The 12154-nt window shown below is 30.9% G+C and overlaps 1 protein-coding gene across 1 annotated transcript in view; it reads left to right on the top strand.

Moving 5' to 3' along the window:
* Positions 1-12154, top strand: part of Senp7 (SUMO specific peptidase 7) — a 150622-nt gene that overhangs the window by 120055 nt on the left and 18413 nt on the right. Inside the window, exons 11-14 of the mRNA XM_077795332.1 lie at positions 1219-1365; positions 6250-6283; positions 9256-9435; positions 10566-10825. Of these exons, the coding sequence (XP_077651458.1) occupies positions 1219-1365; positions 6250-6283; positions 9256-9435; positions 10566-10825 (621 nt within the window). The remainder of the gene's footprint in view (positions 1-1218; positions 1366-6249; positions 6284-9255; positions 9436-10565; positions 10826-12154) is intronic.

Raw genomic sequence — 12154 nt, 5'->3', positions numbered from 1 at the left:
CATCTGAAAGTTGTAAAATTCAGAAGAGACTGTGGAGCATAGTTACTGATATTATCTAGTTGTATATTATTATTTTTATATTTATTGGTTCATTATAGTTATATGTAATAATGTCATTCATTTTGACATAATCTGGTTGTATATCATTTAAAAGCAGTTACTTAAGAGTAGATGATATGAGTTTTGAGGCTTTTGGTAACTATGAACCATTTCTGGTTGGCTGTTTTTAACCAGAATCTATAATAAATCATAATAGATTTGATGTAACAGATGGTTCTTGAGTGCTTACATTCTTTCATTGCTCATTAAAAGAGTAATAGCAACTGGGTGCAATGGTGCACATCTGTAATCCCATGGACTTGGAGGCTGAGGCAGAAGATCAGAAGTTCAAGCCCAACTTGGGCATTTTCGCCAAACCCTGCTTCAAAATACAATGAAAAAGGTTGTAAGTGTAGCTCCGTGGTAGAGCACCCTGTGTTCAATCTCCAATGTTCCCCTGGTCCCTTCTCACAAAAGTGTGGTAGCAAGAGTACTGTCTTGGTTAATGGAAGCAATTTTGTGTGCTTTGGTACTTGTCCTAGAGACAGAAACGTGATTGTCACTGACTTGCTTATAACCTTAGGCAAGTTACTTAACCAATCCAAACATCTGCTAACTTTAAGAAATGGGAAAAAGAAAATCTACCTGTAAGATGGTTGTAGAGTTTAAAAGACATGTTTAAAACTCATTTAAATTAAAGTACTACATGAATCTAAATTTATCTGTTGAGTTAAAAATGTATAAAGCCAGTCAGGGAATACAGAATGGGAAGCCATGGCTTTGATGCAGATAAGGATATATTTCTGGTGGTTAGACCTATGGAATTAATTTTGGATTTGACTTTAATTTTCTCAAGGCAAACCATATGCCTCTTCAGAAAAAAATTGTGTAACTATTTCTTCACATTATAAGAATAATGTAAGGGGCTGATGTTGTGGCTCAGTGGTACAGCACTCACCTAGCATTGTTGAGGTACTGGGTTACATCCTCAACACTACATAAAATTAAATAAGTAAAAATAAAGGTATTGTGTCCACCTCCAATTAAAACATATTTAAAAAAACAATGTGAAATTCTTCACAAATTCATTAGTAATAATTTTAAAAAATTGACTTTGATTATTTTTAGCATTTATATAATACTTATATTGTATGCATTTCATTATTTATTATTCATTAGGAATCATCTGAATTATGCCCATATAATCCAGTCATGGAAAACATTTCCTGTGTTATTCCTAATAATGAGACAGATCTAAAACTGGATTTTATATTTACTTCTGTGTATATTGGTAAAATAAAAGGAACTTCTAAAGGTTGTATTACAGTAAGTATTTTTTCTTTATTTTTTTCTTTTTGGATTTTGGACAAGGCATTTTCAGATTTGTATGTTTGTACAAATAAAAATAGAATTGAGATTAATTTTATATGGGGCACTTGGGATATGTTGAAAGTCATCAGACTTTGAAATGTTTTTTTAATTCCCTTTCCTAAAATTCTCTTTTTTTACTTGCCACTGATTCAAAGGAGAACTGTTGGGGCGAAGAAAAAGATTTATTTGGAAAGTCAGCAAACCAAAGATGGGAAGCTCTCACTCACAAATCTTAGGGGCACAAAGATCTTTATGGTGGGGGCAGGAGGAGCCAAGGGGCCAATTAGTAGGAAGACTATGTGCTGAGCAGTCCTTCATTATCAGGATTGATTTTTTTCTTTTCTGCCAGAATATCCTTACGATAACAATCAACTATCATTTCCTAGGTCATTCCCTATAATTCATTAGATATTATTTCACTCTAATTAAAGGACAAGATTAGTAAATTCTTGGTCGATATTCTGGTGTTATCTAGAGACCCTCATATATTCTGGGTTTTGTAATTCCAGAGAAAAGTTACTGATTAGTAAGTTTTATGATTTGTGTCTTAGTTCTTTTCCCAGGCATAGGTAATTTTGGCAAAACCAGGAGATGGCAAAAGGCATTTTAACCTGTTAAATGGCTTTAGTCAGAGGTGTCTTCTGAATAGCTGAGTAAGAGGGAGACATCATGCAGCTGTGTGACCTCCAAAATTATTGATTTTTAAAGCCTATTAAAAGCAATTAAACATGGAGAGTTTATTTGGGTTTTTCTTTCAGTTACAGCTATTCTAATGAAAATCATGTATGAAAAAAATCACATGTAGTAGTTGATATTCTTTGGGCTCTAAAAGTTATTTGTAAGTAAAATAAAATTTTTTCAGGTTATAGTTTGGACCAGAAAGAAGAAGTTTAATTTTTTTAGTTTAAACTGTTATAAACAGATTTCTCCAAATTCCTAATCTTGTTATTTAAGGATGTCCAGGAATTGATTATAATCTGTTTTCTCACTAAAAAGACATTTCTTTTCACAGACTATATATGAATGACAGACTAGATTTCAGTCAGATTTATTTTCTTACTATTTGTGCCTGTTAAAATCCTAATCATCTTTTAAGGCTTATCTGAAATACTACGTCTTCCAGGAAACTCACTGATCCTCTTTTCTCAGCTGATTAACTTTTCTTTTTACTATGTACTTGTAGCATCTCATTTGTACATCTTTTGAAAGCTTAAGAAATATTTAGTTTAAAATTAATATTTCCTGGCCACTTTTTTACAAATACTAATGATTTTGGTATGCCTGAAGTGATTTTATAATTTTTTTAAAAGAATTTTGTTCATTTTTCAGGATTTTCTCCCCTGCTTTGCTTTTTTTAATTATAAATTCAGATTTTAACAGTTATTTCTGTAGAGCTCTTTGTAATGGGAAACAAACTGGATAACCTAAATATATGACAATAATTGTTTATTCAAGGGAGAAAAATCCAGTGTATTCATTAATGAAATTTTCATTAATTAGTGTATTAATTATGAAATTACACAGATGGACTTTTTATGAGCAAAAACCAAAATTAAATTTAAAAAAACTACAAATGAGTAAACGAACAGTATAAAAATAATTTATCTTCTTGCTTATCCAGAGACAACTGCCAGTTTTTTAGTGTATATCATTCCATATCTATATATTCATAGATACTTTAAAATACATGCTACTTTGTAACTTACCACAATTTTATTAAATTAGTTTAATTTCTTCCGATTTGTTGGTCATTTCTGTTGTTTCAATGTTTTGTTTTACATAGGGGACTGCAAATAATGTAGATCTTAAAAATTTGTCTTATATTTGTTGGAACATTTCTTAAAATTTGAGTGTGTAATTATGGGAAGGTAGCTTAGTAAATCAAAGTAAATACATGTGTGTGAATAATGACTAAAAGGAATTCTGCAAAAATTCAGTTATAATGTAGAAAGTGAAAGCAGTTTTAAAAATTAAAAAGTATATTGAATAACCAAAAAGAGCAAAGAGTAAAAGCCTTAAAAATTTTAGGTTTTTCAAAAGACATTTTACATATTTTCTTTCAGACACAGTTCATGATTTTCTGTAACAGAATTAAAGAACTTATTTTGTATTTTTGGTGGGTATTTAGAAATTAAATTCATTTAATTTCTAAACATTCACTGAGTACCTGCTGTATGTTAGACTTTGCTATAGATACTGGAGATAGTGTTTTCAGTCTCATGAGACTTACACTTTAGCTGAATTAGAAAAATATCAATGGTGGAAAATTATACACATTAAAGCCATTTTCCTCTAGTTGGGCCGTTGAGTTAGGTTTTTTTTTTTTTTAAGTGTAAAAAATGTTGCAATAATTGAAAACCTTTTATTTCTTTAAATCTTATCTTTTTTATGATAGGAAAGTGTTTATTAGGTATAAATTATGTTCAGAGACTGGTTTCTAGATGTCATAAGAAATTATGAAATAACTCTTAGGCTCATCTTTATTTTAGAGTTTAAGCCAGTTTAGTAACTTCAGAAAACTGGATTTACCTTAATGTCACAAAAACATTTTTTTCACTTTCTTAACTGGGGATTAATTATTTTGCTATAAATGGAGTTTTATCTCTGGGAGAAATAACATTAGCCATAGTTGTCATTCAGAGATATAGATCATTGTCAAATACTTGCCAAGTAGACTGGCTTGATAGGACAAGAGTTCTTGATGACGTGGAAAGAGGGGGAGAGAGAAAGTGTAGTAAGGATCATACCGTTGCAGTATTTTGTAAAAACAGGTATATAACTGAAAAGCAAGCAACTCTTATATTCAATTTGTAGAACTAGTTAGTTACTTTTACTAGGAATATTTTATGAGATTAAAGACCCAGTGAGACATGTCAGAATGATTTGCAAAGGGTAAATATATGTAGCAATTATGTGAAAGTAAGAGAATAATAAGATGTATTTGTTTGTATTAAATTAGACAACTTATTGTTAATCAGATGCTAGTGTCTAATGATAGAGACTCCCCTGGCTTAAGGGTCATGCTAAAGCTGAGAGAGTTTCAATATGTTGCCTGTTTACCTAGTTATTATTTATGTTAATGGTGGAGACAATACAGACAGGATTTGAACTCCAAACTCAGCTTTAAACTAATATGTCCTGTTGCGTTATTTTGCTTCAATGGCTGACTTACCCTATATTAGATGTCTTTTATATTTGTGAAAATGCAATATGAAATAATTTTTAAATTGAAAAAATAAATGGAGTCAAACCTGTGGTTTCAATGAACATTGTTTGCTAACTTATATTAAATTCAAATACCAAGATCATCTTCGCTTTCTGTCTTATGCTTACAGACTAACCCTGATATGATCAACAGTTTTATATACGTATTGATCAAAAGAGAAACTTAACCAAAGAATAAATAAACAGGCACATTCCTTTGATATTAATGGAAAAAACCAAACTTCAAAACACAAATGTCTTTTGTTTTAGATAGTTAATTTGTAAGATTTGGCCTTGAGAAAATAGGAACTTGAATGAAAATAGGAACTACACATAAACATGTATTGTTTTTGTACAGATGCTAAGAGATTTTTATACCATTTCTTGTGTGAGTAAAGCAAAGTAGAGTGGAAAAATGTACCTGCAACTTAAAGAGATTCAAACTGTTTTCTCATTCACTCCCCAACTGAAAATCTTTTAAATAGATAATGACAAGAAAATATTTAAAAAATTCTTTCTTTGGAGAAAGAATGATAATAACAAGGAAGAAAAATCTACACACAAGTAGCACTTCAGATATGAACTAAAGAAGAAGCTTCTGTTTGAGATTGAAGATATGATCAAAATAACCTTAGTTGAATTCTTCAGATACCCCATGTTCAGAATCTAAAACTTATGTTGTGATAATGAATCTAATAATTATATTATCACTTAAGTAGTAGAAATATATAATGCACAAAATAATACACTGATAATCCTTATTAGGAAATGGTAATAAATTATTAAGGAATAATATAGTATTAGCTTATAAAAGCAACATTTAGGATCATCAGATATATATAAAAGATACCTAGAAAAAATAAGATTCTTGGGAAAGAAGGAGCAGAAAGAACAAGAACTTCAGTCAGAAGGGAATTTGTAACGTGTAACAGAAAGGTGAAAATGCTAGGGATAAAAGAATTGGCAGTGCTCACCTAAAGACTATCCAAGGGAGAGAGTATTCTGTCTTTTGTACTTAATTTATGTTGTCATATTGACAAGTGCATCAAAAGTTGGATTTATTAGATTTTTGTAGCCAGTCGATACTAAACAACTGTTTTTTCCAGTTGTTTTCATGTGGTAAAAGCAGTCTTTTGTTCTTCTACAGAACAAAATGTTCATTGCAGGTGGTACATGTTAATGCTTTTGTTAGTTTTAATATCTCATTACAAATAATATAGTACATTGGCACTTTGGTTTGTTCACATGTCTCTTATGAGTTTGATTGCTATAATTTCATCCCTAAGAGAATCATCATCAGCTTCTGAATCAGCTACCTTGTATGGTCTCTTGGTAGTTTATTCTGGACTTTGTTTTATGTCTTCCTTAAATTTTTAGAGGACATCTTTGAAACATATATTTATTAAAGTCTTAACAGTTTTTATAAATGAGCATATTGAGAATTAAATTATTTGCATAAGGTTCTTAAACATCCCTAAAACTAAGTCTCTAGAGTGAAGCATTTTCTTGGTTTACTGATAGATGGGCTTGAGCATTTTTCATGTAAACTTTTAATGTGTAATTGTGGTATTAAAATTTTTTTAAACTTAACACATTTTGGGTAGTAACTCATTTTTTGCTTTTATTTTTCTTTAGTTCACAACAAAGTATATAAAAATCCCATTTCAAGGTAAGCTATCATTCTCTTTCCTTTTCACTGTAATTTGAGCATAAAATTTTGGTTAGCAAAAATTCTGAAATCCTTTTTCAAACAGTTTTTCATGATTTTTTCAGTATAGAATGTAAATAAAACTAAGGTAGTTTAATAATGTTATACTTTAACATTTTTTAGCAGCTCCACAAGAGAATTAAAATGTTTTACACACTGAAAATAGTGATTATTGTTTTAATGACTATAAATCAAAACAATATTAAAGTACTCATGGTGACTTCTTAGTATTAGCGGAAATAAAATTTTGGCAAATAGCAAGACTATTTTTGGATTCACAAGAATGAATGAAAATAGGAACTACAGGGAAGGAAGCACAGAGACATGTATTGTTTTTGCATAGATGCTAAGAGATTTTTATACCATTTCTTGTGTGAGTAAAGCAGAGTAGGGTGGAAAAATGTACCTGCAACTTAAAGAGATTCAAACTGTTTCTCATTCACTCCCCAATTGAAAATCTTTTAGAATAAGTAATGACAAGAATAAACAATTCTTTCTTTAGAGAAAGAATGATAAGAACAAGGAAGAAAAATCCACACACAAGTAGCACTAGCACTTCAGATATGAACTAAAGAAGAAGCTTCTGTTTGAGATTGAAGATGTGATCAAAATAACCTTAGTTGAATTCTTCAGATACCCCATGTTCAGAATCTAAAACTTATGTTGTGATATGAATCTAATAATTATCACTTAAGTAGCAATATATAAGGCACAAAATAATACATTTATAATCCTTATTAAGAAATGCTAATAAATTATTAGGAATAATATAGTATTTACTGTTCAGAAGAAATAAAGACATGTAACTTTTAGAAAAGGTAGTAGTGCTACAATCTATAAAGACCTAGGTAGTGAAGAGAGCTACTTCCCAAGTTTTATGATACAAGTATCAAAAAGTGATATTTTAGATTTTCATAGTTCATATTTACACTTTGTTTCAAATATTGTTATTTTATATTTTTCTGTCCCATAATGTTTTAAAAATGGTTTTATTAGTGTATTATAGTTACACATAATAGAGTTCCATATGGTGCTTAAAGTACAATTTTATTTACTAATTGTGGAAAAATATTGCTTTCAATGACAGTAAGTCTTTCAACTTTATAAAGGAAGAGGAAAATATTAGTGTTTTTTCTAAAATGCTGCCTGTGGCTATTTTCCCATATCCAATTTTTGTTTTTTAAAACAAGACTTGCATATAAAGCAGTCTTTTTGATGGGAACCTAGGCGTCTAAATGTTTCCTTTCTTTCATGATTTGAGGGAAAAATTTATCCATATTTATATTTGCTATTAATTGTATTTGGCTGCAAGTAACAGTGGCTTAGAGAAAGTAGTTTAATTTTCCTTGACACGAAGAAATCTAGAGGTAGGCTGCACTGGCATTGTGTTTCCATGGTGCTCAGTGGCCTAGAGTCTTATTTTTCTATTCTCATCCTTGATGCATGACTTTCATCCCCATGTTTGTCTTATGACCAGTATTACTGCTCATACTCCATCATCATGTTAGTGTTTCAGGCAGAAGTCAGGTGAAAGGGGAAAATGATTATAAGAACACATACTGTTTCCCTTCTAAGGATCCTACTTGGAAGAATTCGCCACCCTTCTGCTTAATTTTACTGGCTGACTTAATTTTATGGTCATACACGTATTGTAAAGAAAACTAGGAATTAGGTCATTCAAAGGTGGGCATCTTGCTTCCCTTAATAAAGTTAGGATTCCGTTACTTAGAAGGAATGGAAAAGTGGGTATAGCATTGTGGGCTATTCGAGGAAGAAATGAAGAGCAGTGTTTTGAGGGTTCTCTCCCTTCTTTAAATCAAATGTTTGTCATTGCTAGTACTTTATTTTCATAATGGGGAGTTATGATATGAAGAATTGAATGGTGGACTTAGGAACATAAATATGACTGGTTAATCAAGTATTTGAATCTTATAAAATTATTTTTAAACTTTAATGTTCATAATTAATCACCTGATGCAAAGCTATTAAACTGAGATCTGGAGTGGGATCTAATATCCAATATATCTAACAAACTTCCAGGTGATGGCAGTGTTACAGGCTGAAGACCACACTCTGAGTAGCAAGGTGTCATGAAATAAGGCAGAGGGGAGTCCTAATAGGGAATACTATTTCAGATAGGCACTCATCTTAATTTTATATTTAAATGATAATTGTTTTCCTGGTTTAAAAGTTGGACTAGACGACCTTCAGGACTTCTTTAAACCAGTTTTCCATGGTTATTTGAGTTAAAAAAAGAAATTCCAGAGGAGATTTTTTTTAGTTAAGAGAAAGAAAACCTAATAATTTAGAGTTATTCCTTAAAAGTTTTGAAAAGTAAAATCTGGAAGAACTTTAAAAGAAATATATTCCACCATTCAAAACCTCCTGATAATCTAGCTTGTCTATGTGGTGAAATGCAGATATTTTAGGAAAAGAAATATGGGCAGAAATTGGTCTTTGATTATAGTATTGACCATGATAAGAAAAATAGAAACTGAGAATTTTTTAAGTTATGCATACTAAGTTTTCTGCAGTAGACTTTTTTCTCTAAAGATATTGGAATTCGTATCGAGAACTCTCTTTGCATAAAATTTTTATGCTGCAGAAATTTAGCCTCAAATTTTTCTTTTTTGGATATAACTGAAATCATATTGTGTGAGACTAACCTCTGTATTTAATTATCATTTAGTAATTCTTTAGCTCTTCCTAATTTTTAATGTGATATTTTTACTCTACTAATACTGCTTCAGGTATTTCAGCGAAGTTTAATGCAGTGTACTGGAACTATGTTTCTGAAAAACTTGGCATGTAGTTCTTTTTTTTTTTTGGCATGTAGTTCTTTCAAAAAAATGTATTAGGAAGTGTCACATAGTGCATAAATCCTGTATTCCTAATAGGTTGACTTTTAGGTTTTTGTCTTTTCTTTGTTTCAGTGTCCCTGAATGAGGTTTCGTTGTTAGTGGATACCACGCATTTAAAGAGGTTTGGATTATGGAAGAATAAGGGTGATGATCACAGTAAAAGGAGTCATGCTATCCTTTTCCTCTGGGTCTCTTCAAATTACCTTCAAGAGATTCAGGCCCAATTAGAACACTCTGTATTTAGCCAACAATGTGAGTATAAAATAACTTTAAAATTTCAGGATAACCTGAAAAGTCCTATAAATAATTTTCTTTTAAATAATTTAATAGACCAATTATTTCATTGAACTGAAATTAATCTTATTGAATTAAATAATCTTATCCCCTAATGTTATATAAGATAAATTATTCTACTTATTAACATGATTTAAAAGAAATATCTTCTAGTTGTTTCCCTTGGCTACCTTTTTTGTGAGTTTCTTGCTACTGTTTCATAATGAATTACAACAGTTAATTAGTGGCAAGACTAAACAAAATATAGATTCCTTTACTTTTGGTATTTTCTTTAGTTTCTGAAAAATAAAATTCAGCTTGCTTATATGCCATGCTTCTAAGGTTGGATTGGATGGTTTTCTGTAGGCATCAATAACACATATCTGTATAATGTGTGTCTTGAGATATTTTTCAACTTTGTTTAGTTTCTAACTCTTAACAGAGTTTGGTTTAAAATTAGGTACCTCAAGTTAGTCTTTTTCTTATATCTTTTTATCTCTTTACCTTCCTCCCTCTACTTTGTTGCACATTAAAGATGTCAAATAGTGAGCTCAATTTTATACCTTTAAAACCTGTTATTTTCCTGTTCTAATTACTTCCAATGGGAAAATTAATAATTAAATAGCAAGAAGTTGAGATAAATGTAAAGAGCCATTTATAATCATTGTGGAGGAAGGCAGTGATTTGGAGACCATTGTTAAAATGATTGAGGAAAGAAAATAAAGGAAGTGTTTAATTATAATACTTTGTTAATTGTTAGATTTGATCTATGGAAGGTTAGAGAAAAATAAGTAATTATTTAATTATCATTCATTGATAAATGTTTACTAGCACTTAGTAAATGGTAGGCACTGAAGATACAGCAGTCAAAACCATTGCAGAATTTCCATTCTAATGTGGTAGAACAGGAGTTCAAAAATTGTGAATTTTGGTTCTAGATTACTGATGGTGTATTTTCAGATTTTAATTTGCATCATTTATCATTAACATACAAAATACTTTGTTGGGTTTTATATCAAACTTTCTATTTTTCATAATTAAATTATCTTAATTATAATTCCCTTGAAAAATAATACTTGTGGTAAAAATTTATTTCTTTTTTTTTGTAGCAAAATCTAATGAATTCATTTTCCTTGAGCTAAACAATCCCATTTCACAAAGAGAAGAATTGAAATTGAAAGATATTATGATGGAAATAAGTACCACCCATGGAGAATTAGAACTTTCTTATCCATTGTCTTGGGTTCAGGCATTTCCGCTGTTTCAGAACCTCACTTCAAAAGAAAGTTCTTTTATTCATTATTATTGTGCTTCAACTTGTTCTTTCCCTGCCACTACTGAAGAAATGAAGATGAAATCAATATCTCAGGTTAGCATACAATTAATATGATTGACAGTGGGTAAGTAAAGAGGTAAAAATTCTTTCACCAATATTAGGCTGATTTCAAAACACAATATTTTGTCAAAAGGGCACAGGAATCAATCTGAAAATATTCTAATACTAAAGTTGCAAAGTTTATTTCACAGAATCAATAATGACAGCATGGGTTTATCACCAACGAGTAATATAAATATGTTTAAATATATACTGATATAAATAGATAACAGTTGATGAATGAATAAAAATTAAATAATAAATGGTGTGTAAGGGTGCTTTTTTCTTAGAAAAGTATCTAGTTAATAAATGGAAAAGCAATAGGAAAATATAAAACCACCACTAAAACACTATATTTTTGATTGTTGCAGGCAAGGTCTACTGATGGATGCTAAATTTGATGGGTGAAAATTTAAGGAGAAATAGGATATGTGAATATAAAAGTCTCTTGCCTAAAATATTATTAATTACAAAAAGGAACCTAGTAAATTTGCAGTGCAGAAACCTGGCAGACCTCACCTTAACCAAGTGAGCAAAATTAACATCACCAGTTATGATCTACACGCTGTGGAATCGGGCTCCAAATTCCTCAATAGGACACCCATAGCGCTAGAGTTAACAAATAGAATCAACAAATGGGACTTACTCAAACTAAAAAGTTTTTTCTCAGCAAAAGAAACAATAAGAGAGATAAACAGGGAGCCTACATCCTGGGAACAAATCTTTACTCCACACACTTCAGATAGAGCCCTAATAACCAGAATATACAAAGAACTCAAAAAATTAGACAATAAGATAACAAATAACCCAATCAATAAATGGGCCAAGGACCTGAACAGACACTTCTCAGAGGAGGACATACAATCAATCAAAAAGTACATGAAAAAATGCTCACCATCGCTAGCAGTCAGAGAAATGCAAATCAAAACTACCCTAAGATACCATCTCACTCCAGTAAGACTGGCAGCCATTAGGAAGTCAAACAACAATAAGTGCTGGAGAGGATGCGGGGAAAAGGGCACTCTTGTTCATTGCTGGTGGGACTGCAAATTGGTGCAGCCAATTTGGAAAGCAGTATGGAGATTTCTTGGAAAGCTGGGAATGGAACCACCATTTGACCCAGCTATTCCCCTTCTCGGTCTATTCCCTAAAGCCCTAACAAGAGCATGCTACAGGGACACTGCTACATCGATGTTCATAGCAGCTCAATTCACGATAGCAAGACTGTGGAACCAGCCTAGATGCCCTTCAATAGATGAATGGATAAAAAAAATGTGGCATTTATATACTATGGAGTATTACTCTGCATTAAAAAATGACAAA

Source organism: Urocitellus parryii, chromosome 2 (assembly GCF_045843805.1).
Source record: "Urocitellus parryii isolate mUroPar1 chromosome 2, mUroPar1.hap1, whole genome shotgun sequence".
Taxonomy (NCBI): Eukaryota; Metazoa; Chordata; class Mammalia; order Rodentia; family Sciuridae; genus Urocitellus; species Urocitellus parryii.
This window is presented reverse-complemented; position numbering and strand designations above follow the sequence as displayed.